Source organism: Pogona vitticeps, chromosome 1 (assembly GCF_051106095.1).
Source record: "Pogona vitticeps strain Pit_001003342236 chromosome 1, PviZW2.1, whole genome shotgun sequence".
NCBI lineage: Eukaryota > Metazoa > Chordata > Lepidosauria > Squamata > Agamidae > Pogona > Pogona vitticeps.
This window is the reverse complement of record NC_135783.1, coordinates 351,394,604-351,421,162: the sequence shown is the minus strand read 5'-3', so window position 1 is coordinate 351,421,162 and position 26,559 is coordinate 351,394,604. Positions and strand designations below refer to the sequence as shown.

The 26,559-nt window shown below is 47.3% G+C and overlaps 2 protein-coding genes across 4 annotated transcripts in view; one reads left to right on the top strand and one right to left on the bottom strand.

Annotated features, from left to right (window-relative positions):
- The first annotated feature begins 1,586 nt into the window (after window positions 1-1,586).
- LGALS3 (galectin 3) lies at window positions 1,587-22,052 on the top strand. Of its 2 annotated transcripts, none has more exons than XM_072986859.2 (6): window positions 1,587-1,610; window positions 12,831-12,853; window positions 13,077-13,490; window positions 15,343-15,431; window positions 18,800-18,968; window positions 21,854-22,052. In XM_072986859.2, exons 2-6 carry the CDS (start codon window positions 12,836-12,838, stop codon window positions 22,007-22,009), a joined length of 846 nt encoding a protein of 281 aa, XP_072842960.2. In that variant the 5' UTR covers window positions 1,587-1,610; window positions 12,831-12,835; the 3' UTR covers window positions 22,010-22,052. The 2 variants fall into 2 exon arrangements, with proteins under 2 accessions (XP_072842960.2, XP_072842959.2); XM_072986858.2 differs by lacking the exon at window positions 1,587-1,610 and adding an exon at window positions 2,185-2,314.
- Window positions 22,053-23,657: 1,605 nt separating this feature from the next.
- The window catches only part of DLGAP5 (DLG associated protein 5), a 28,721-nt gene continuing 25,819 nt past the window's right edge, over window positions 23,658-26,559 (bottom strand). For both annotated transcript variants that reach the window (XM_072986856.2, XM_072986857.2), the window contains exons 18-19: window positions 26,467-26,528; window positions 23,658-24,298 (exon numbers count right to left, since the gene is read on the bottom strand). In XM_072986856.2, the coding sequence (XP_072842957.2) occupies window positions 24,149-24,298; window positions 26,467-26,528 (212 nt within the window). In that variant the 3' untranslated portion in view covers window positions 23,658-24,148. The remainder of the gene's footprint in view (window positions 24,299-26,466; window positions 26,529-26,559) is intronic.

Below are 26,559 nucleotides of genomic sequence, written 5' to 3'. Positions count from 1 at the left end.
CATTGGTTGCATATGTTTTTTTTTCTCTCCTGCCAGTGCAGAGGCCGTTAACTGAAACCATTGCCTCTAGAAGACTTCGTGTGAGGAACGAGTGGGTTATGAGTTCGGTTTCTCATTTGCCAAGCTGACCCCACCCAAGCAAATTTAATAACGATCGGAGGTTTATTTGTCCCATGGAAGTTTGACCCCGAGTTGTACCAACTCCGGGAGACGGTCCCCTTTTAATTGTGCCCCTCCTTTTCTCCAATAGGCACCTTTGAAGCACACTTTTTAAAAAAAGTTGGAAAAGTTGGAAAACTTTGCAACTCTCTTTCATGCTCAGGCAAATTCATTCCGAGAACATCACGTAATATTTTTTTTCCTGCTCTCTCCTGGTGATCTGGCCACGCCGAGCCCATCAGGAAGGTGAAACGCCATTTGGGAAAGTTGATCTATATCGAGGTCTGAACCCTTGTCCTCAAAGGGGGGAGGGTGTGGGGTAGTTTGTAATCCAAATTAATAAAAAAAAATTAAAGGAAAAAAAAAAAGGAAGGTGAAACGCCATTGATGAATCAACCCTTGTATGTGTATAGAGGTCGCCATGCTAACGGACTCGGTCCTTTGCTTGTTTTTCACTCGCTGTGGGGCTGTGGCCGATAGCCCCGACCCAGACGCATGACTGCACACTCATGGGCCTTGTGACCCTCACACGGGGGCCAACCAGCAGCCTCTTGCGTCCCGGCCGGGGCGACTGAATTTCCGGGTGGTGTTTGGCAGAGAACAGCCCAAAATATCTTTGGTTTGGTTTTCCGATCTGTGCGGCGGGCCCGGAAAATGGTTTGAAATATACAGTTGCCAGCTTGGTGGGTGCCTCTGTGGTTTTGTTTTTTTTAAAAAAGGTTCTCCCGCTTCTGCAAAACAGAAACACTGGTTGAATGTTATCCAGCTCAAGAAATAGGGTCAGAAATCCAACAGATGCTGTGCCCCCCATAAAACATGAATTGGCTGCAGACGTCTTATTTGAAAGCCAATGTGGCGTAGTGGACCAAAGTCTCAGAAGGCATGGGTTCAAATCCTTTGCTCGGCTAAGAAAATTCATGCACAGTGACCATAGGGAAGAATAATCTAATGATCATGCATCATCAAGTTAATTCTGATTACCTGGTTCAGGGTTTTTAGGTAGAGAATACTCAGAAGTAGTTTGACATTGCTTTTTTTTCCCGGGGGGGGACACCCTGGGACTGTACAGCTGGCCCAAGACCACACAGGCTGTTTTTTTTCTCCCTGGACGGGGATTCGAACTCCCAACCTCTACCTAAACCACTGAGCTTTCCAGCCAGTTCAGACTGAAACCACACCTTAAATATCTCACATACCTTAAAATCCTTATAAGGTGGTCCTAAGTTGGAAACCACTTGGCAGCCCATAATAAGAGCCACAGCAGGCTTGCTTGGACGTTCAGTGAGCGAAGCCACTGGAACAGAGGCAGGCTCTACCTGTTGAATGTCTGCAGGAGTCTTGCCTGAAATCCAGCTTGGGGAAATCTTTGCTTCCAGGAACAAAGAGGCTGCACCGGTTGGGTGTCCTTCTGTGTCCCACACACAACAAAAACTCTGCCTGAAAGCTCACAGGTAAGGCTTCCCCGGTCCTACGGATCCACCCAAGCTCCATTTTCCGTTGCTTCAGAAAATTTGCCTGGAAATATAGAAATGAGGTGGAAACCTTACTGGTGGACCCACCTGGGGTTTTTTTTGGGGGGGGGAGGCAGGGAGAGGAAGCCCCAGCGGCTGTGTGTATGGGGGGGGGGGTGTTAGCGTGTTTGGGATTCGCCCTGGGGAGACCTGGGTTCAAATCTTAACCACAGCTGGTCATGAACAACCCCCTCTGCCTGGCCCACCTCGCAGGGTTGCGGAGTGTCAAGGCAGGCGTGTCGTTGAGAAGAGGCAAAGATGGAAGGGGTGGGTGGGGGTGGGGGGCAAGGACAACCTCGCAGGGTTGTGGGGAGGGTTTGGGGGCAAGACTTGGAGCTGAGAGGCAACGGGAGGGAAGTGGGGGGGCAAGCAGGGACGCCCCCCGCGCTTGTCTGCAGAAAGGGGGGCCAGCCGCCCCCTTAGTGGGGGGGCAGAAGAGTTTGGGGGGCGGCCCCCCCTCAACCTCCCTTCTCCCCGGGCGGGGAAGCGGGGCGGCGGCCTCGGCGGTGGGGCGGAGAGGGGCCGGTCCGGTCCCGCCCCGGGCAGGCAGGCAGGCAGGCGGAGAGGAGCCGCCACCGCCCGAGCCCTTCGCCTGCCAGTCCTCCGCCGCCTCCCTCCTGTCCGCCTCCGGAAAGCACGTCCAGGTGAGGGGGCCCCGGTGGGGTGGGGTGTTGTGGGGGGTGGGTCTTCTCCTTTCCCCTTTGGGGGGGGTGTCCCGAGCTTGCGAGCATTTCTATTCTTTTCTCTCTTTTTTTTGGAACGTAACTTCGTTACTTACAAAAAGGAACGGAGGAGGGGGGAGATATGTTGGGCGTTCCTCAAAAGGAACGCCGGCAAACTCCGGGAAAGAGGCTTGCCCCGACGGGACGTGCAATCCTCCCCCTCCTTGACCCAGGAGGAAAGTTTGGGGTGGGGTCGCTAAGACTTTTTCTCCTGACCCTCCGCCTGCTCCCCCCCCCCGCTCCCATCATCCCCGCGCCGGGCGGCTTGGACCACCCCTCCCATCATCCACAGACGGCGCCCGTGGGCATGGCTGAAATTTTATGTATTCAATTTGTATCCCGCTACCATTCAGGGCGGTTACACAACACATATGAAAGAAAACAAAAAATAGTAAAGATGGAAACATTCAAAGCAGCAAGATGACATATTGGTTTTCCTGGACGTAAGGATAATAATAATAATAATAATACTATTATTCTTAGAACGGGCAGAGGTGGAAGGGGCTCTCTGGGTCGTGAGCAGAGTTTGGGCTGCAGGGCTGCACTGCAATCTAACGGCTGTGCAGGATCCCTCCCCTGTCAAGGAGGCACAGTGGGGGACTCGAACTCGCAACCAGGTACCTAAACCACTGAGCTGTCCAGCAGTTAACCATATACATGCCGTATTTCCTGGGCGTGCAACTATTACCCGTTTTATTATGGCCAAATGATGATGAGGATGATAATGAGGATTAGGCAGAGTAACATAGCCAAGCTGGGATTCTGTCGGCCAAGACTGTTAATGCTGCCTGTTGTCTAACTAACTTACCCGCTTTATTAAGAAATACTTGCTTTTATTCACTCCCAAAATCCGTCCAAATGTTGCTCTCTGTGTGTGTGTGTGTGTCTCTCTCTCTCTCTCTCACACACACACACACACAAATATGCAGTTAACTGTCTCAAGTAAAAAATGAAAGAAAAATAAAGAAGACAAAAAGGTTAGCTAAAGACGAACTACTATGTTTTATTGTGAGCTTTTGTGGACAACTCCACTTCCTCGGGCCACAAAAGCTCACATCAATATATAGCAGTTCGTCTTGGACTAACGTTTTGGTCTTCTTTATTTTATTTTTTTTTTTTTTGGCCTGAACTCTTAGTTAATGGTCGTTTTGGAGCCGGAGGCTGGGAGTTCGAATCCCCCACTTGTGCTTCCAGAGAGAAGAGCCAGCCTGGGTCGCCTTGGGCCGGCTGCCCCCAGTCCCAGAAGGTGGCCCCAGAAGAAAGGAAGAGGAAACCACTTCTGTGTATTATTACTGTTATTACTCAAAAACAATAGGCACAGTCAATCAAAATGATAGAAACATTGACTGGTTTGTATATAACAGATACAAGTTTTAACCAAAAACCTAAGTAGCTGTTAAACATCGGCGCAGAAGGTACACTGTTCCTAATATTGTCGTTTTTTGTAGCTCTGCTCGTGTGATTTCTGAGATTGGCAACCGCTTATAGTACTGTGTGAATTTTTTTCATACTGTTCCCCAAAGCCCCGATGACTAAGGGGACCACTGAAGCACGTTTCATCGACAAGCAAGATGTTTCAATGGCCATGATGATGATGAAGTTAGGTTGGGATGATTATCCTCCTATTGCAGACCTATGGACTGAGGCTATGCCCAGGTCGTATCAGTTGATGATGAAGGCATGATTTGATTCAGGGACTTCCTGGATAACAGCTTTTATTACCTCTTGGCAACCTTGTTATGCCAAGTGCGTCTCTCTCAGCCATTCACACAGGCAAATGTTCTGTTACTTCCTTGGAAAAGAAGACAGTAGCCACAGAGAGGCAGCCCCTCCCCTTGTTTGGCGTGGTTGCATGGCAGGGCTAATTAATCCCCCATGCATGTTTTTTCTGCATTGTCATTGGGAACCACTCCTACCCTTGACGTTCAAGGCAGGGAGCCTATACAGTGGTGCCTCACTTAACGACGATAATCCGTTCCAGGAAAATCGCCGTTAAGCGAAAACATCGTAAAGCGAAATTTTAAACCCCATTGAAACGCATTGAAAACCGTTCAATGCATTCCAATATGGTAAAAACTCACTGTCCAGCGAAGATCCTCCATAGGGGCAGCCATTTTCCATGCCTGTGCAGCGAGGAATCCGTCCCTAAGCACAACGGGGGGCCATTTTAAGCACCCGGTGGCCATTTTGAACCAATCATCGCTAAGTGAAATTCCCCCATTTAGACCATCATTTTGCGGTCGCAAAAGATCGTCATGAAGCGGATTTGTTGTAATGTGAGGCAATCGTAAAGCAGGGCACGACTGTATCTCAACCTGCCTGTTGGAGGTCACATCCAAAGAGCCAGCTGGGAGGAAGGAGATCCAATAGGGATGTGAGGTTTCTGCTTCTCTACCCAAACGTCCGGAGGTTTTCTATCGGGAGAAGATGGGAAGCGCCATAAAAGGGTCCCAAACCAATATAGTAAATGGCAGACTCTCAAAGCTGGTTAAATCTTCCCTCTTCTGGATGAGAAGCTCTCCTGGAAGCTGGACACTTGAAGAGGAGCTGACCAGCTCTGAGTCATCCGGGAGTTTATGAGCAGAGAGAGAAAGGATGATGGAAATCACTGCAGGCTGGAAATTTTGGCCAGCATCTTGCTCCCCTTCCAGGAAATCAGGAACATGGAACTGAAGTGTGGGTTAGCTTCTCAAATGAGAGTCCGGTGGTCATCTTTCTGAGGTGTAGAGTCGCTTTCCAGTTATGGTGGTCTTAATAAGATTTTTCAAGGCGGGTGACATTTTCAAGGAAAGGCTTTACGGTTGCCACCTGCTTGCCCATGGTTTTCCATGGCTCAGCATGGAATTTGAACCCAAGTATCTTGAATGTCATGTGTTAAGGGATGTGGTTGTGCTGGGGGTTAAACTGCAAGAAGCCTCTGGGCTGAAAAGTCAGAAGACCAGCCGTCCTCAGATCGAATCCACACGGCGGAGGGAGCACCCATCACTCGTCCCAGCTCCTGCCAACCTAGCAGTTCGAAATCATGTAAAAATGTGAGTCGATAAATAGGTACCACCACGGTGGGAAGGTCACGGCGTTCCGTGTCTAGTCACGCTGGCCACGTGACCACGGAAACGGTACTTGGACAAACGCTGACTCTACAGCTTGGAGACGGGGATGAGCACCGCGCCACAGAGTCGGACACGACTGGACTCAATGTCAAGGGGAACCTTTACCTTTACCTATTGCGAGTCAAGCACTCAGTTGCCTGCGTTATACCGGCTTTCCACTGGCATCCAGACCCCCTTGGAATCTCCCAGATGCCCATGAGTTCCTGGATGGTCCAGATCTCTGTCTCCCCTCTCTGCCCCCCCCCATTCATCCCCCAGGTACTTTTCTGTTTCTTTGGAACAGAAAAATCTCAGAATCTCCTTCTAACACTCTCTGGTTTCATGGGTCTCTCTCTTTCCCCCTCAAATGGGTATTTCAGACACAAACTTTAGAATTTTTTTACAAAAATAATAATATAACAACTACGATGCTATCAACACAGTCCAAAACAGGATGTTACAAGTGGTACACTGCTGAGTTCATTTCACCAACCCCCGAATAAGGAGTTGCTTGAAGAAATAAATGAAGAAGGATTTAAATGTTTCATCGAAGCTGAGTATGAACAAAGTCCCGGAAATATTTATGGATCGAGAGAGTAGATCCACAAGATCAAGGAAACAGCTTCAAATCTGCAATCTCTAGAGCCTTAAAATAAAATAAAAAGGCAGATGCAAATACATGAGATCCCTCTGTGGATTCATCCTTCTAGGGCCCCTCCTGCAGAAATGTATTCAAATTCTGCTCCCTGAACCAAGGCGGGACCTTCTCCACCTCCGTGGGAACAGGCGCTCCTGCCTCTGTACCGCTCCTGCTCTTTCTCAACTGAAATCTTGCATCACAGCTCCTTCCTAAGATTTTTCCACCTGCTGGGCTGAACCAAATCATCCATAGGTAAAGGTAAAGGTTCCCCTTGACATTGAGTCCAGTTGTGTCCGACTCTAGGGCACGGTGCTCATCCCTGTCTCCAAGCCGTAGAGCCAGCGTTTGTCCGTACACAGTTTCGTAGTCATGTGGCCAGCGCGACTAGACACGGAATGCTGATACCTTCCCACTGAGATGGTACCTATTTATCTACTCACATTTGTATGCTTTTGAACGGGTAGGTTGGCAGGAGCTGGGACAAGTGACAGGAGCTCCCTCCATCGCGTGGATTCGATCTTACGACGGCGGGTCTTCTGACCTTGCAGTACAGAGGCTTCTGCAGTTTAGCCCGCAGCGCCACCCGGTCCCTATGGATTATCCAATATCTTCTGTTATCTTACTATCCAAGTTAGATTTTTGGACTACCAAAGTTTGTAAAAGTTGGCCAGAGTGCTTTTGGATTAGAAACCCCAAAGTTCCCGAGCCAGTGGGAACGCAAGGATTTCTGGAGGAAAACTGGAGATTCTGATCCTCTGTCTTCATCATCATCACCATCCTCATGGTGTTGCTAACCTTTACCAGCCCATCTTTGCTTTATCTGTGTGGCAGGTTAGGATGTGCAAACAGGTTTCTTGCTGCTGTGTCACATTTGAGCTTTCCAAAGGGGTGTCCTTTTGCACACGTTCAGGAACATTTCCACGGACTGCATGGTCTTGTCACTTGATTAGCAGATACAGGTCGAGCCAGAATCAAGTAGGATGCTCTCTGAGCACCCGAGCATTGGAAATGTTACAGTTTTGGGAATGCGCCTGCCAGAATCCTCCATGTGTAGTAATTCTGGCCTTTGTGGTCCAGAGAAATTACATTTCCAAGCTCAGAGAGGCACTTCGCCAGTTTTGAACCGGTGGATTGGAGGACTACAGAAAAAAAAATTTGAGTGTGTGACTCCAGTCCTGCCTTGTTGTGTGTGGAAAACAAAGGAACGAAGTACAGTACTGTATACCGTTTCGTGGTGTAGGGATACGCTTTTTATTTTCTCAGTATTTGCTGTTGTTACTTAAGCCTTTGTGTTTTCTGGTTTGTGTTCTGGGAAGGCCGTATTTGCTCATCGTACAGGAAAAGTTAGAGCGTGCCTCAACTGGCCTGGATCGAGTTTTGAAAAAAGGACTTGAACAGCATGAAGGGGTGGAATAAAGAATGAACCTAAGCAGACAGCACATGACTGTATGCAGCCTCTTAAAAGCAGATGCCTTAAGATGCCCCAGACTGACAAGTATCTAGTGTTCACAGAGCGTAGAAAAGTAATCATCATCATTATCGTAATAGAAGGGCAGAGCTGGAAGGGACCTCCAAGGATCATCCAGTCCAACCCCTGTCAAGGAGGCCCAGTGGGGGGTTTCGAACTCCCAAACTCTGTCTCTGTAGCCAGAGGCCTAAACCACTGAATCATCTAGCAGTTATCCTTTAGACCAGTGGTCCTCAACCTTGGGCCTCCAGATGTTCTTGGACTATAACTCCCAGAAGCTTTCAACACCACCTCTGCTGGCCAGGTTTTCTGGGAGTTGAAGTCCAAGAACATCTGGAGGCCCAAGGTTGGGGACCACTGCTTTAGACTACAACTCTTGCTGACAAGTTAGAGGATTTGAGGAGATTAAAAGTCAGTTTTCAGAGCTGTCAACATAGGAGTGAAATGTTGCAAATTCCCTGGGCAGAACGGAGCAGAAAGCACTTAGCCGTTCGCTTTTCACAGAGCTTGTGAACAACTATTTCCTCCGTTGCCTCGGATGAGTCAATGCAGTTAGCTAGACAGGGAAGAAAGTTGTTCAGTAGTCCAGATCCTTAAAAAATAAATTAGGCCGTCCTCGTTCTGCAAATGACCGATACAGCCACGTGTAGGCAGATTGACTAGTACATTTTTTCCACGTGGGAGTTTCCGGATCCTTTCCTTCTTTGGAGGACGAAGAAGAAGAGGAGAATGGCTTTGAACAGTTAACAGAGTGCCTTTCTGTCCTTAGTGAGGAACTACAGCTAATTCTCTAGGTTGGATTAGGTGCTTCGATTTGGGTGTAGGCTCAACAGATACTCTCATTTTGTTTTGTTTCTTGACGGCCTGTCGATCTGAAGTCGTCCATTGAGCTTTTGCTTGAAACCTCCAGTATCGACAACCCTTTTGTGAGAGAACGCAAGCCAAACCGCCCAGTCTTGTTGAACGGGTTTAAAACGGGGTGGTGGACGATGAGATCGGCTCTTTTGTATGCCAACTACTTTGGCACGCCTGCCACAGAGGCTCCTGATTCACTGCAGTTGTGGAAGGGGGGGGTGTCATTCACCATCTTTATCGTAGCCTTTTATTGCTTTGCCTACTGATGCTTACCTAAAGGATTCAGACCGTCCAAAATTCTGTGCTAGGGAAATGGATTCCGCAACTGAATGTGGGAACTCGTAACAGGTTGGGAACCACAGGTGGAGGAGAGGAAAAGTAGTTAAGAGTGTCTCATGTGGATGGAATGAGGGATGATCCAGCTTCTATGATTCACTGATTGATTGAGCTGGTTCTTTTACCTAGTTCAGTGGTTCCCAGACTTGAGTCCCTGGATGTTCTTGGACTGAAACTCCCAGAAGCCTTCACTGTTAGTAATCTGTGCTGGCCAGGATTTCTGGGAGTTGTAGACCAGGAAGATCTGGGGACCTACGTTTGAGAAGCATGGAGTCCTAGCTGGTGGGTCTGCCCAAAGAGGTTCTGCTCCCTGGGACCGTAAGCAAGCTGAGATCCTCCTTCTTTCTACCCAAGGAAGTGGACTGAGCTGGTGATTGAACTTTGACACTCGTGACGAGAGAATGTCTTTGCTCCCAGCTGGAAACTGGAACCTTGATTTAGGGTTTGGGAAAGGCTGTGGGGTGCGCTCATCTGTGTCCTTGATCAGAGGGAAAGAGCCAGGTGTTCGGGAGGAAAAGCTGCGGCCACCCTCCAGAATCTGCTGCCTGAGTCAGATGCCTCACTCTCCGTAAGGGGAGAGCAAGCCCTGGTCACATACCTGAACCTGTGAGCAGATCTCCTTGTCAACTGATGTGACAAAGCTCACAGCCAGAATCCTGTCTGTTACACCCACCAGCATAACACAACGAACACAACTTGTTGTGAATTGCCAGTCAGGGGTTCTGTGGTGTACTGCATCCCTCGACTCAGCACCCCATAAATAAGGTCCACTCTGGCTTTGTAATTTACAGCCCTTTGCTGCCCAAAATGACACTGCTTGTATTAAGCAAGTGGCAAATGGCCATAAGGCTTTTTGCCAATACAGTGGTGCCTCGCTAGATGATGACCCTGCTGTACGATGAATCCGCAGGACAGTGACTTTTTGTGATCGCTATAGTGATTCGCAAAACAGTAGTTCCTATGGGGAAATTCCGCTGGAAGTTGATTAGGTCAATGCTTCGCGAACCATTTGTTCGCAAGACGATGATGTTTTCGAGCTCCACAAAATGGTTGCCCTGTGTATTCCGGACCCATGCTTTGCAGGACAGCCATTTTAACAGCTGATTGGCGCTCGGAAAATGGCTTCCTCTATAGGCGATCTTCACTGGATGATGAGGTAATTTCCCCATTGGAACACATTAAAAGGGTTTCAGTGCATTCCAATGGGGAATTGTTTTTCACATGACAACAATTTCGCTTAACAGCAATTTTCCTGGAATGGATTATCGTCGTCATGCAGGGCACCACTGTATGCTGTTGCTGTCAACAAGACGAAGAAGCTACTTTTTATTCCACCTGCGAGCCCAAAGTAGTTCTGAGAGTTCTTTATTGTGGCAGAAAGTTTGTATTCAGCAGAAAATAAACTGCTCTTTTAAGGAGAAGAGAAGGCCAGGGAGTTGGAATCCTTGAGCCCTGGGTGTGTCGAAGGTATGAGTCATATTTGCACAAGGTTTCAGCTTGAAGCTGTGGACAGTGACTGGTGTGTTTTCTCTGAATAATTTCCCCCAAATATCCCTTTGAATGCAAAGGAGGAATGCGGGGTTGCTTCTAATGCTCTCCTAACAAGTCTGAGTTACTAAATCACAAGACGCCTCGATAATAATGTTGTGCATTTAAATCCCTCTCTCAGCTGTTGTTGTTTTTTTTTGCTAAGAGAACTCAAGCCTTGTCTTGGGCAATCTTTTCTGCTCCGTGATGAGTCAACCCCATGTGAATAAAAGAAATTGAACTGGCACAGGGTTGAAAATGCTGCTTCCCAACAGTTTGGGCGGGTCTGCTTCTTATAGACTGAAAAAGTTTCATCAGACATTCTCTCAATCCCATCTCAAGTCAAGCTTAGCAAAAGTTTAGAGAAGTTATCTTTTTAGGCTGCCTCTCTGGGAATCCCAAAACTAGCATGGAATTTGGCTTATTGTTGTTGTTTAGTCGTTAAGTCGTGTCCGACTCTTTGTGACCCCATGGACCAGAGCACGCCAGGCCCTCCTGTCTTCCACTGCCTCCCGGAGTTGGGTCAAATTCATGTTGGTCGCTTTGATGACACTGTCCAGCCATCTTGTCCTCTGTCATCCCCCTTCTCCTCTTGCCTTCACACTTTCCCAACATCAGGGTCTTTTCTAGGGAGTCTTCTCTTCTCATGAGATGGCCAAAGTACTGGAGCCTCAGCTTCAGGATCTGTCCTTCCAGTGAGCACTCAGGGTTGATTTCCTTCAGAACGGATAGGTTTGCTCTCCTTGCAGTCCAGGGGACTCTCAAGAGCCTCCTCCAGCACAGTTTGTTGTGGTCCACACAGTCAAAGGCTTTTGTGTAGTCAATGAAGCAGAAGTAGATGTTTTTCTGGAACTCTCTGGCTTTATCCAGCGCATGTTAGCAATTTGGTCTCTAGTTCCTCTGCCCCTTCGAAATCCAGCTTGTACTTCTAGGAGTTCTCGGTCCACATACTGCTGAAGCCTACCTTGTAGGATTTTGAGCATAACCTTGCTAGCGTGTGAAATGAGTGCAGTTGTATGGTAGTTGGGATTGGGATGTAAACTGATCTTTTTCAGTGCTCTGGCCACTGTTGAGTTTTCCAAAGTTGCTATAATATGGAGTGTAGAACCTTAAGAGTGTCATCTTTTAAGATTTTAAGTAGTTCCACTGGAATGCCGTCACCTCCACTGGTCTTGTTGTTAGCCAGGCTTTCTAAGGCCCACTTGACTTCACTCTCCAGAATATCTGGCTCAAGATCAGCAACCACACTATCTGGGTTGTCCGGGACATCCAGATCTTTCTGATATAATTCCTGTGTATTCTTGCCACCTCTTCTTGATGTCTTCTGCTTCTGTGAGGTCTCTCCCATTTTTGTCCTTGGATATCTTCATTTTTTTAAACAGATCTCTGGTTTTTCCCTTTCTATTATTTTCCTCTATTTCTTTGCATTGTTCATTTAAGAAGGCCCTCTTGTCTCTCCTTGCTATTCTCTGGAAGTCTGCATTCAAGTTTCTGTAACTTTCCCTATCTCCCTTGCATTTTGTTTCCCTTCTCCTCTCTGCTATTTCTAAGGCCTCATTGGACAGCCACTTTGCTTTCTTGCCTTTCCTTTTCTTTGGGATGGTTTTTGTTGCTGCCTCCTGGACAATGTTACGAGCCTCTATCCAAAGTTCTTCAGGCACCTGAGGGGCCCATCTTTCAGCGTCATATCTTTTAGCCTTTTGTTTCTGTTCATGGGTTTTCTTGGCAGAGATATTGGCGTGGCTTGCCAGTTCCTGCTCCAGGTGGATCGCGTTTAGCCAGCACTCTCCACGATGACCTGTCCGTCTTGGGTGTCCCTGCACGGCATAGCCCATCGCTTCTCTGAATTACTCAAGCCCTTTCGCCACAACAAGGCAGCAATCCGTGAAGGAAGTTGGCTACAATATTACAATTCCATGTCATCAAGTCAACTCCGACTTTTGGTGACTTTTTCCAGGGTTTTCTAGATAGAGAATACTCGGAAGTGTTCTATGTTTCCCTTCTTCTGGGGGCATCTTGGGACTGTGCAGCTAGCCCAAGGCCACCCAGGCTGGCTCTTCTCTTGGGAGGAATCGAACCTCCGTCCTCTGGCTCTGCAGGGCTACCTAGCCATCTAGTGTCCGGCTATACTGGGTGCAAAAGGTGGTAAAACAGGAAGGGAAAACTTACAGCCCTCCAAAGTTATTAGACCACAACTCATATCCATGCCTGTGCTCGTTGCTGCTCATGGGAGTTGTAGTCCCATAACATATGGAAGCCATCTATTCACCAGTCCCATTTAAAACTAAACAAGACTCAGATGTGCCTTTTATCCCATCATATCCCAGATGTTGCTAGACAGCCAACTTTATCAATAGTTTTAAAAAAGAGTTCCCTCTGAAATCAGTGCAAGGCTCTGACCCTTATAGCACACCACATGGTGTGTTTGCTTGCTTTGAGAATGAGGCTTGAGTCGCGGAATCCCAGGAAATACTATAATGTGATTTACCCATTGCGTTTTCTCTCTCTCTTTTTTCTCCCCAGGAAAGATGTCTGACGGTTTTTCGGTAAGTGTCTGCTGCTTAAGAAGAGAAATTTTTCCAATGTAAAGGAAACCCAGGGATGCCCCCCTCCCAAGTAGAATGCTGTTGGGGAGCAGTCTATCCAAGAAATCCCTCCATCTCTAGAATTCCAACCCAGAAATTGTTATCGTCTGGAAGGAAGTAGATGTATTGGGTAAAAACGAATGCCGTTTCGGTCACTAATCCTGTTTTTCCTTCCCCTGTGCAGCTGTCCGATGCCCTGTCGGGGTCCGGCAACCGGAACCCAAATGCACAGCCTAATCCCTGGGGAAACCAGCCGGGTGCTTTCCCAGGATATCCCGGCGCACCGGGGGGCACATACCCGGGAGCACCAGCATATCCCGGAGCACCCAGCGCCTATCCCGGGGGTCCGGCTGCACCCGGCGCCTATCCCGGCGGCCCATCTGCACCCGGCGCCTACCCTGGGGGCCCATCCGCACCCGGCGCCTACCCCGGGGGCCCCCCAGCACCGGGTGGATATCCCAGTGCCCCGGGGGTAGTCCCACCGGGTGCCTCCGGAATGTATCCCGCCCCAGGGCAGCCACCAAGTGGCAGTGGAGCGCCCCCGACTGCACCGCAGGCTGGACCAGGATACGGCCCTGGAAGCTCAACCACCCCATTGGTAAGAGAACCTTTGTCTGCGTCTGTTGTATCGAAGAGCTCGCTTGATCGGAGAGTCTGGCGCTTTGTATATTTTAAAGGAAGCAAAGCAAAGGGTGTTGCTCATATGCAGTCGATTCTCGACTTACGAACGTCCCTACATACGAACTTTTCGATTTACGAACGGCTCCGTTTGCAAAAATTGGCATCGACTTGCGAATGGAGCCTCGACCTACGAACAAGGCTGAGGCTACGTTCGCAAGTCAGTGCCATTTTTTTTGCGAACGGAGCCGTTTGTCGCCTTCGGAGGTCTCAAAGAGCTTCCCCCCCCCCCCATCGGAGGAAGCCCTTTGAGACCTCCGGAGGGAAAAAGGCAGGGAGAAAGGGCGGGAAATTCGAAGCCGCCCCAAGTAGACGTTGTCTAGAGGGGCGGGGTAAAAATCGAATAAATGAATGAATGAATAAATAAATGAAATTCCCGCTCTTTCTCCCTGCCTTTTTTCCTTCAGAGGTCTCAAAGGGCTTCCTTCGATGTTGGAAGGAAAAGCCCTTTGAGACTTCCGAAGGTAAATTTTTGAAATGCTGGAATGGAAAATGGTACTTCGACTTACGAACTTTTCGATATACGAATGCCGTTCCAAAACGGATTAAGTTCGAAAGTCAAGGTACCACTGTACTGTCCTGTAGTGCTTAAAACAGGTCATGAGAAGAGTCTTGGCTGCTGTACTGCACTTTAACCACCTCAAAAGAACAGCACATGCTTGTTGTTATCAGGATAAAAGTTACAGCTTGGCTGGCAAACTCCCTTCTGTTGTACTTTTGAGTAAACACACCTATAGCCATCCCAGAGAGGCAAAGTTTCTTGAAATTGTAAAGCCACAGTGGGGAAAAACCTTTTTGAGGAGGGTATGAAAACAGAGGAGAATCTGGAAATATATGGAATACTCCTTTTCATGTCAAACCTATTTATTTCACTGCTTTAGCAGTATGAAATTATTGATATTGAACTTAGTTGGCATATCAAATTGTATTATTTGTCATACTTAATGAAATTTAATAATACAAAGCGGTCATAAAAATGCAGTAGTTAAGCTGTACAAGAAAAAAAAAAGAAAAATATTTGGGGGATGGGCAGAACGCGGGAGTAAGTGTAGCCTTCCAGGGTTCTGTTTGGGTGTGGGAGTTTGGACGTTTAGACCTTGCCTCCCTGTTTTAGGAAGTATTATTTATTTCTATGGGCTGACTTATCTACAAATCCTCATGGTATGCAGTTTCTAGCCAGATGGATGACTCACTGGTTTAGATATCTGGCTGTGGGCCCAGAGGTTGGGAGTTCCGATTCCCTACTGGTGCCTTCTGGGAGAAGAGCCAGCCTGGGTAGCCTTGGGCCAGCTGCACACAGTCCCAGAGCTCCCCCTAGAGAAAGGGAAGAGTAAAGCACTTCTAAGTTTTTTTCTAGCCAGACAACCCTAAAAAAGGGTTACCATCAGTCAGAATTGACTTGACAGCACATGGTTATTTATGATTGGATGCAGTTCCTGGCATTCTGAGTGGGTGATCCATTCTTGTTGAAAAAACCCCACTCATTCTGAAAGACTAAATATTTCGTTTTGGCCTTTTTCTAGATTTTGTCATTTTCCTCACAGAAGTTTTCCTGTGAGGAAACATCAAGGCCTCCTTCCCCCATTACTTATTCTGTTTCTTATCAGGGTTTTCCTTATCTCTAAGAAAGCCGGAATGTCGGAGTTGAAGGGTTGAACCGCACAGACTAATTGGAGCAGGCCAGCGAAATGAATCATGCTGGGCCCTGGGGTTATTGTGTTTTGCTTTAAAAAAAAAAACCTTATGTAAATCCATCTGCGCTTGTCTTGCAGAAAGTTCCCTTCGAGTTACCTCTTCATTCAGGGGTTGTGCCTCGCTTGTTGATCACCATTGTCGGGAAAGTGAATTCAAGACCCAACAGGTAAAGTTCGGTTCCTTGCTTGAGCATGAGGCGGTGGCCGTAATGTAACAGGGCCGGCCCTACTGTTGACTGAACCGAGGCCGTTGCTTCAGGTGGCGGAATGGTAGGGGCTGTGAAGATTCCCCCATGCACTGCCCAGAGGAACTGTGGCCCTCCTTGTTGTGTGCTGCTCCCTTTGGCTCCAGAGGTAGTGGGACAGCTTCTTCAGTCAGACCTGGTCCTGGATTTTCCGGGGGGGGGGGGGGGGGGCTGGCTGGCACCATGCCTTGTCTGTGAGGACCCCTTGCAGCCAGGTCTTTATTTATTGTTTAGTCGTTAGGTTGTGTCCGACTCTTCGTGACCCCATGGACCAGAGCCCGCCAGGCCCTCCTGTCTTCTACTGCCTCCCGGAGTTGGGTCAAATTCATGTTGGCAGCTTCAATGACCCTGTCCAACCATCGCGTCCTCTGTCGTCCCCTTCTCCTCTTGCCTTCACACTTTCCCTACACCAGAGTCTTTTCCAGGGAGTCTTCTCTTCCCATGAGATGGCCAAAATATTGGATCTGTCCTTCCAGTGAGCACTCAGGGTTTTTCTAGAAGAAGCTGATTGGCATCATTGGTGGCCAAATAAAGGGCCACGAAATAAGGAATAAAGGCTGGGGCTTCTTGTGATGGCACATGGAGGCCATTGCCAATTCTGTACACCGTGTGCTTCTGTGTGGGTGGGTGCAGTGCGGCTACAGTGCTGTCTCCTGATCACTGTGCATCTGGAAAGCTGGGGAAGACTAGAAAGGCCTTATCTCCTGGAGTCTCGCTACTGAGCAAGCCACGAGGTGTTTGGAAGTGTGAAAAGGCTGGCTGAAGGGTTGCTGTGATCACGAAAGTTTGACGAGGCAGCAGGAATAGATGTATGATCACCAAATAGAAATGGGCACAAACCATTGGTTCGGTGTTTCGGCCTGGTTCATTTACCGGCCCAACTGGTGTTCTGAGGTTCAGCGCCCGACTCCCTCTGGCGGGCACCCACGCCTGGCTTTCCTTCCCCGCCTCCTCTGTGCACTGCCTCTGAAGTGGGCACCTGCTGGAGGAGGCAGGAAGCCAAACCACAGAACACCTATTTGCAGAGTTAGCAAACCAGGACAAACTGTCGAATTGGTGGTGCGTGCCCATCTCTGTTACCGAACAATGGCAAATGACTAAGCCAATAATCATTGTACAGAACTACTGATTTTTCTTTTAGTCGGGCAGTTGTGCAAATCGGAAAAAAAATCTTTAAGAAAAGAATCCGAAAGCCCAGTTGTAAGAGTTGCATTGATCGTGAACATTCATCTGGCCACACCTTGGCTCTGTGGCCTTGTTGTTCCCTCTTTGTCTTAGAGACAATACTGCTGGGTGTTTCCTGTTTAGAGTCCACCCAAGAGCAGACGGGGGATTAATGAGCAGATTAAACCATGCCTTATAGCTGGGCAAAACACTTCTCCAACCCTTCACTCTCCCTCCACCGTTGACCTTTTAAAGGTCTTGAATGCCAAGTTGTTCTTGTAACCAGATTGACCCTTTTCAGAGAAGGATGTAAACCGATGGCGCCTCCTGGTGTTTGTTAATAAAATAACAACACAAGTAACTCCAATCCACTAGTGTGGTCTACATCAGTGGTTCTTAAGCTTTGTTACTCGGATGTTTTTGAACTGCAACTCCCAGAAACCCAGCCAGCACAGTTGGTGGTGAAGGCTTCTGGGAGTTGCAGTCCAAAATGCCTGAGTAACCCAACGTTAAGAACCAGTGGTCTACATGTATGGCCTTCTCAACTTCCATAGGCTACCCTCAGAGATTTCTAGCATTTAGAAACTGAGGAAGGGGTGTCCTTCATGGGAGATGTTTTCAAATCGTCTCTTTGGGGAGAATAAGTCAGTTGAAATGCCTTTGCACCACCGACATGCATTGGAGACCCGGTGATACCTGCCTAAAATGGGAATTTGGATGTCACCTTACCTATTGCTATGCATTCTAGAGAAGGGTTTTCATCTGATTCACATTGTTTTGAGCTGGCCTGTGACAGTGTGGCCTTAAAGTGGGTTTAAAAATAATTGTTTAAAAATGTAGATAAACAAATAATAGATGTAGACTCTTTTAAAATTCTCCGTGTCCGTCTCCCTGGTTTTACTGCCTCCACATCGATGCCAGGGAAAAGGCCAGTCCATGGTCTCTCCTTCGGGTCTGATATTGTTTTGACAGGCTTCTCTTTTCCTTTGGGACAGAGGGGCAGCTGAACCAGACCTTCTTGGCTTTTTCTGTTGGGCTTTGGAATGAGCTGCCCCCTGAAATCTGCCTGGAAATCTTGAAGGAATCCTTGGAAGCCTTTTTAATTTCAGCAGGCATTTCAAAATACGCCATCTGAATAGCCGCTCTTCATTGGCACCTGCTTTTAAATGTCATCTCAATTTAATTTTAATTTTTTATTTTGATTGAGTTTGTGTTTTCTTTATGTCTATTGTAAACCGCCCAGACTGACCATTGGTTAGAAATCAGATAGATAGATAGATAGATAGATAGATAGAGAGAGAGAGAGAGAGAGAGAGAGAGAGAGAGAGGGACGGACGGATAGACAGACGGAAGGAAGGAAGGAAGGAAGGACTGATGGATGGATGGATGGATGGATGGATGGATGGATGGATGGATGGATGGATGGATGGATGGATGGATGGATGGATGGATGATGGATGGATAGATGGAAGGAAGATAGATGGATAGATGGACTGATGAAGGAAGGAAGGAAGGAAGGAAGGAAGGAAGGAAGGAAGGAAGGAAGGAAGGAAGGAAGGAAGGTAGGTAGGTAGGTAGGTAGGTAGGTAGGTAGGTAGGTAGGTAGGTAGGTAGGTAGGTAGGTAGGTAGGTAGGTAGGTAGGTAGGTAGGTAGGTAGGTAGAGCGAGCCTCCAAGTGGCAATTCGGCAGCATCACTGCCACTGTGCAAATACCAGCCGGTATCCTGTTCCATTTGCTGTTTGCAGAACTGCAAATGTAGACACAGGTAGAGGGTGATGTGCTTGGTCGCACGGCTGTTCTATCTGACCCCATTGGCACCACACCTTCTGCATCTGCAGTTCTGTGCCTGGTGAGTGGCACTAGATACTTAGCCCCTGTGTTCTGTGGGGAGAGGGCGTGGAGGAAAGAGACACGACCGCCCTGTTTCCGCCTACCGGGGAGGAATGCAACGTTATCTTGACCAAAGCTGTGCTTCTGCCTTCCTATGCTGATTGTGTGGATCTGTCCAAATGATTGCACCCAAACCAGAGCGCGCCCCTGGCTGGCTGTGAAACATTCAAGGAACCTGGGGGAGGCTTTCAAGGGGTGTGTGTGTGACTCAGCTGCATCTCCTTCTTCCCGTCAGGTTTCAAGTGGACCTCATGAAAGGCAATGACATCGCCTTGCACTTTAACCCGCGGTTCAGCGAGGACAATCGGAAGGTTATCGTTTGCAACACCAAGATTCAGAATACTTGGGGGAAGGAGGACCGAACTGCACCCCGCTTCCCCTTTGAGGCTGGCAAAGATTTCAAGGTAAAATAAAGAAAAGATCTAACCAAGAGCTAACAACACCCTGGCTCCCTATTATACCCCATCATGAAATTACTGGCTGCATTTATTCATGTGAATATTCTAAGGTCCATCTGATTCTTGCCAAAGTCCACCTAGTGTCGTGCTCAAGGTGGGCCCCTTGAGGTCCTCTAGACCTGTGGTCCTCGACCTTTTTTTCCAGCCATGACCATAAACACAATAAGATATATAGACTGAATCGGGATTGTATAAGTCGTAGAATGAACCTTGTAAGGTGATGTCTGGAGTACTTGTTCCCGTTATGTGACCCCCTCCATATGGCCCCTGTAGGGAATGGCTGCTCTAGACTCCCCCCCCCCTAAAATCATAGAATCATGAAGTTGGAAGGGGCGTAGAAGGCCATCAAGCCCAACTCCTTGCTCGATGCAGGAATACATAGCAAAGGAGATCTGCCAGGTGGTTGTCTAGGTTTCTCTTGAATGCTTCCAGCGTTGGAGTGCCCAAAGTCACAGGTTCCGTTCTCGTACTGCTCTAACAGTTAGGAAGTTTTTCCTCATATTCAAGCAAAATCTGGCTTCCTGTCCCTTGAGCCCATGGTTGCGTGTCCTTCACTCTGGGATGATCGAGTGGCCCTGTCTGCCAGATGGGCAGTAGATAAATCAATCGAATAAATGAATGAATGAATGAGAACATATCCTGCCCCTCCCCCGTATGACTACCTTTCAGGTATTTGAAAAGTGCAGTCCTGTCTCCCCTCATCCTTCTTTTTCTCAAGGCTAAAACTGCCTAGTTCCTTCAGTCTTTTTTCCTAGGGCTTGGTTTCCAGCCCCTTGATCATCCTTGTTGTCCTTCTCAGGATGATCAGGAGGCTGGAAACCAAGCCCTAGGAGGAAAGACTGAAAGAATTCAGCATGTTTAGCCCCCGTAACATGTTGCCATAGGCTATGTTGGTGTGTGCTGACGGACGTTATGGGCAAATGCATGCATACCTACCTGCCTGTCTACCTAAGGTAAAGGTTCCCCTTGACCTCGAGTCCAGTCATGTTCAACTCTAGGGGGCGGTGCTCATCCCCATTTCCAATCCATAGAGCCAGCGTTTGTCCGATTAGACACGGAATGCCGTGACCTTCCCAACGAGGTGGTACCTATTTATCTACTCGCATTTTTGCATTTTGCATGTTTTCGAACGGCTAGGTTGGCAGGAGCTGGGACAAGCTCCCTCTGTCGTATGGATTCAATCTTACGATGGTGGGTCTTCTGACCTTGCAGAGCACAAGAGGGGCTTCTGTGGTTTAATCTGCAGCGCCACCACGTCCCACCGCCTGTCTACCTACCTACCTACATATTGTGTTTATGGTCACGACCAAAATAAATAAATAAATATGTATATCCCTCCATCCAACAACTTGTACACTCCTGATTTAGATATTTAAAACCGAGTTTCCTTTTCACTGTCTTTTATTAAAACCTACCTATTTCTTTTTCGGTTGTAGTTACGAGATTGAGGTACAGTAATTTGTATGGCCTATCTATTAAGATCCCCCTGGAGTTTAAAAACAACTGGTGAATTTGTTCCAACTTTTTGATGGTGGTATTTGTTGCAAGAAAGATTTGAAAAGGATTTTCTGCTCTGGCTGTATGTTTCTTACAATAGCCACCCCCCTCTCTCTCTGGGAAGCATTCTATATATAGAAATCTAGGTCCTGCATCACCCACCCATTTTTTACACTGTTCAGCACGGGGCAGGTGGGTGACTCCTTTGATTTGGGTGCAGTTCCAGTTGATCAACCCTACACCCATTTTCCTTTGGTAATGCTGCTTTATCTGTTACCTCTCCACTTAGAAAGGATACGTCAATGCAAACTCTGGGCAACACTCGCTCTGTCGAGTTTAAATACATTTGTTGAACGGAGAAACGGTCTTTATTGTTGTTTTGTTGTTGTTTAGTCGTTCAGTCGTGTCCTACTTTTTTTGACCTAATGAACTGGAGCCCGCCAGGCCCTCCTGTCTTCCACTGCCTCCTGGAGTTTGGTCAAATTCATGCTGGTTGCTTCGCAGACACTGTCCAACCATCTTGTCCTCTGTCGTCCCCTTCTCCTGCTGCCTTCACACTTTCCCAACATCAGGGTCTTTTCCAGGGAGTCTTCTCTTCTCATGAGATGGGCAAAGGATTGGAGCCTCAGCTTCAGGATCTTGTAGTTACTGTTTATCCGTTACATACTCCGGTGATAAGCAGCTTGCACTCTGGGTAACTTCACTTAGAAGTATAAAAAGAACCACAGCTTAATTTTGGTTGAGAAACTTTTCGTAGACATACCGTGTTGTTTTTGATCTCTCTTGTGCTTTCTGAAAGTAGTCCAGTTTTATGGTTGTTTTACGAATATTCACTCTTGACTGTTTTGTGACGCCCAGTAACAAGCTGGTACAAGCTGGGCTGAAGGGCTGTCTTTCACTCCACATTAGATCTGAAGTAAATGTCCCTACAAGTAAACACCCCCTTGTCATACACTGTGCTGTGGTTATAACCGTGCTCAAAAGAGCATCAGATTCTCTCACCTTGTGGTTATTTTTTCACACAAACCTGCGTAATGTACTCCAAAGACACAGACTAGGACTGGGAGACTGGGAAGAACAGACTTCCGTGGGATCTTAACTTAGTATTGTATGTCTAAATGGGTGCTAGATCAGATCAAGCTTGCATGCTCTCTAGAAGCAAGGAGGGCTGAATGGATCAGTAAATGTTTGGTTCATTGTAGGGTGATCAGTTTGGGGAAAAAAGGCAGTGTTCCATCCATTTAATAGTTGTGCAGGGGAGGGAATTTTAGCAGGTGCAGCTTATGTTAAAAGCTGCACCTGATAATTTTTTATATAATTTTTTTTCCCTGCAGATCCAAGTTCTGTGCGATGGGGATCATTTCAAGATAGCGGTCAACAATGAGCACCTCCTGCAGTACAACTACCGCATCAAGGAGCTGAACCAGATCAACAAGCTTTCCATTGCTGGCGATGTCACCCTCGAGAGTGTCACACCTACTATGATCTAAAGCAAAGCTTTTGACCTCCTTGCACTTGAAAATCCTGTCTGTTTTTTTAAAAAAACAGAAGCTTTATTTTCCCCTTGCAAAAGTCTTAGTTAACTTTGTAATGCAAATATTTGGTTGACTTTGTAATCCAAAGACTTAATAAAATGTAGAACCAGTTCCACAATGGTTGGAGGTCATCTTACATCACTTCTGCATGTGGTTATGCAGGCTGGCCTTTTGCACACCTCAGCAAAATTTACTCTTTCGACTACAGTTCTTTAGTCATACAGCTAGGGGATGCTGGGAATTTTAGGACTGAAAGTAACATTTCCAAGATCTTGCTTCTTTTGCAAGCATACTGTTTAGAATTTTTACTCCCCCCCATTTTTTTAAATGCAGGCTTCTCTAATTGCAAAATATAGGCTACAAAAGGTGTGAGACATTAGCAGCGAATTCTCAGAAGCTGGAGTTGACTAGATCTGATTTGTAGACTCTAAGGATGCACCTGACCATAAGACGCACCTAATTTTTAATTGATATTGTCATCCATACTGTGCCCCTTAATTGATACTGCCATTCATATGTGCCCCTTAATGTCACCAGCCAGTAATTCCTCTGTATTACAGTATCTGTGTACCTGGACGAGTCTTCTTCCTTCCTCTGCTGCACTCTCCTCTCTCTCTCTCTCTCTGCTTCCCCGGTGTCTGGCTGGTCACGTGATCTGGCTGTCCAGTAAGCTACGGATGCCCTGTAGTACCAGCGTTACTAATGAGTACAGAGCCCAGCCATGTATGACAGTGGCATGGGCTCGGGGGGGGGGGGGGTGTTTGTTAAGCCACCACCATTTTGCCTAGTCCCAGCAGCTTGAGGCAGCATCCTTCCAGATCATCATTGTAAAAAAGGTGTAATTATCAAACTGACCACTAGAGGGAACCAAACACTCACTGTGTTATTAACAAATTGCACCATTTGCTCCAGAAGACGCACACAATCCTCCCCACTTTTTTTGGGGGGGGGAGTGCATCTTATGGAGCAAAAAATACAGTATATCTTTTGTAGCTACGGGAATAGGTAGACGGGGCTCCCAAAATCCATGCTGATCAAAGGACGATGGAAGGCTTTCCCCCCGCTACTTGTTGGCTTAAACAAATAGTGGTGCCCCGCATAGCGACGATAATCCGTTCCAGAAAAATCGTGGCTATCCGGATTCGTCCCTATGCGAAAAGAAAAAGCCCATAGGAATGCATTAAACCCTGCTTAATGCGTTCCTATGGACTTAAAACTCACCGTTATGCGAAAATCCTCCATACGGCCGCCATTTTCGCTGCCCGGTATGCGAGGAATGGGCACGAAAACACTGCGGGCGGCCATTTTTTCCGGCGGCCGTTTTGGAACCGCCGATCAGCTGTTTTAAAAACATCACTATGCGAAAATCGGTAAGCGAAACAGCTTACCGATCATCGCAAAGCAATTTTTTGCCATTAAAAAGATCGCAATGCGATCGTTTTTGCGATCGCAAAAAACAAATCGCTATGCAGATTCTTCGTTAAACGGGGTGCTCGTTAAGCGAAGCACCATTGTAATGTAAATTTTCCAATTTAAAACCTGTCCCTCTTGGCTGGGGAAAAAGATGTTAACCCAGAGGGATAGACGGAGAAGCAGACATGCATGAGACAAAACCTTTTAATGTAAGTTTAATATTTCCATCAAATATTGGAGTAAATCATATCTGAGTAATAAGATTAAGGTATCTGGACCATTTTTAAAGACAACATCTGTCAAAGCATTAAAAGTTTTTTTTTTTCTTACACACACACACAAACCCTCCTGGCCAACTGATTACCTTTATTTACAAATTTTGGGAACCTGAAACGTTTCGCCTATAGGTGCAGTCCAGCCTGTTCAGAGGGAACTTCTTTATAAACAATATAACTAAAGACAGAAAGTTAAAAATACAGGCCACAGAAGAACTTTAGCACTTACATCCTACAGCACAGAAATGAGGTCTGTTTTCCAGCAGACGCCCCCCCCCATCTCTGAGAAACTAAGCTAAAAAGATGTAATGGAACAAAAAATCCATAAAAAGCGAATAGAAAGCCTTTTCTCCAATTCCTTCAGTGTGTGGATGTCATCTTTCTCAAGCTTCATACACCTCCAGTATTAATTCTGGATTAATCCGTCGTATTCCTTTCCTCCTCCCGGGAGTGAAAGGGGAGAAAACGCAATAAGGTCATCGCACACAGTGGCTCCCACGTGATTCTCGGCTTTGCTCCGGAGCGGGGTGAAGAGAAGGCTGGCATCTGGGTTTGGCTGTGGGGAACAAATTAGCTGAGATCAGTTCTTGAGCAAAAAAACAACAGCCCCCCACTTAGTTTACTGAACGGTCACGTTGGAGACCCTTTAAAGGTGGCAAAGCAGTCACATGAAATCACATTGAAGCGCCCAACTCTCCCGGTGGCAGACAATTGCTTCAGAGAGATCTAGTCCCTGTCAACTTTTCCGGCAACTGAATGTGAAGGAGCACATCCCATTAAGTCTTACTTATTTTTCAAGCTGGGCAAAATCTTTGGTAAGAGGTACCTTGCTTTGCGAAGATTTTGGCACAAAAAGATTCATACATGGCCTTCGGTGAACTCGTTCCTGGAGCGAGGGCATCCCCACTACACCAAGCTTGTGTTCCTCAACGCAACTGGCACCATCCCAGTGCTTAGGAAGGTTGGGTTTTCCCCCCCACTAGCATTTCCAGAATTCTTCAGCATTTAATCACTGATGGTTGAAAGAAGTTACTTTCTCCACCAAAGGCTGCTGAGAAAACTCCACCGTCAGGGGATCACAGGGCAGGTCCTCTGATGGATTGGGAAGTGGTGGAGAACCAGGAAACGGACAGTGAGGGTCAATGGGCAGTTTTCACCACAGAGAGAGGGGAAGAGCGGTGTGCCCCAGGGATCCGTCCTGGGATCGGTGCTTTTCAAGCTATTCCTAAATGACCTGGAGACACAGGGATAAGCGGTGAGGTGGCCAAGTTTGCAGATGACACAGAACTTTTCCGGGCGATGAAGACCAGAAGGGATTGTGAAGAGCTCCAGGAGGATCTCTCCAAACTGGGAGAATGGGCGGCACAATGGCAAAGGCGTTTCAATATTGGTAAATGTAGAGTAATGCACATTGGGGCAAGAAATAATAAGGGATGAGGAAAGATCTTGGTGTGCTGGCGGACAGCTCGATGAAAAGGTCAACGGCAGTGAAGAAGGCCAATTCTATGCTAGGAATCATTAAAAAGGGGATTGAAAAGAAAACAGCCAACATTCTAATGCCATCATACAAAACGCTGGTAAGGCTGCACATGGAGTATTGCGTACAGTTCTGGTCGCCATACCCCAAAGAAGACAGAGTAGAACTGGAAAAGGGGCAGAAGAGAGCAACTCAAACAATGACAGGGCTGGGACAGCTCCCTTAGGAGGAAAGGCTAGAGCGTTTGGGGCTCTTTAGAGAAAAGGCACCGGGGGGGGGGGGGGACATGATTGAGACATCTAAAATGATGCAGGGGATGGATTGAGTGCCTAGAAAGAAGCTCTTTTCCCTCTCATGCAGTACCAGAACCAGAGGACATCCACTCGAATTGAGTGTTGGGAGAGTGAGGACAGACCAAAGAAAATATTTCTTGACCCAGTGTGTTGTTAGTTTGTGGAACTCCTTGCCACAGGATGTGGTGATGGCACCTGGCCTAGACGCCTTTAAAAAGGGGATGTGACAGATTCCTGGCAGAAAAGTCCATCGCAGGTGACAAGTCCTGATGGGGATGTATAATCTCCAGGCTTAGAAGAAAGGGACCTCCAAATGCCAGATGCAGGGGAGGGGAATCAGAAGACAGAGATCTCATTGTCTAATGTGCTCCCAGAGGCATCTAGTGGGGCCACCGTGAGATACAGGGAGTTGGACGAGGGGCCCTCGGCCTCACCCAGCAGCGCTCTTCTTATGCTCTTGGACTGGGCCCCCTAACCCACAAACCTTCCTTTATCCTGGACATCTCACCTGCATTACCTCAGGGAAAACACATTGTCTAAATAGAAAACTTGCATTCTGGAAGCAGACTATGTAATAAAAGATTGTTAAAAATCAATTTGCATCTTAAATATTCACTGGCAAGTCCAGCCAAGATCTACTTTCAACATGTCTGAGGTCCTAGACCTCAATCACTTTTAAATATATAATGGTGCAAATGCCCTTCATTTCAGCTTGAACAGAATTAAGCTTTTTTAAAAAAAGCCACACAGTTGTTTTTCTCACTAGTTTTCTTGGATCTAAATTCGAAACCGCCTGCTTGAATGGCTTCTTTTACCAAACTCCCCAGACTGGTTGCGGGGGGCGATCCAGGATCCTCTCCCCTTATTATCGAATTCGGCCAGTCATTGGAAAAACATTATAAATGCCAACCGTTGGGTTTCAATCCGGTGGACTCGTCTGCAAGAACACATTACCTGGCAATCAGTATCTCCATCATCACAGGCGACGCCACTGGAAAAGTCCTCAAGAAGAGGGCCTGGAAAAGGAAGACATTTACAGTATTTTAA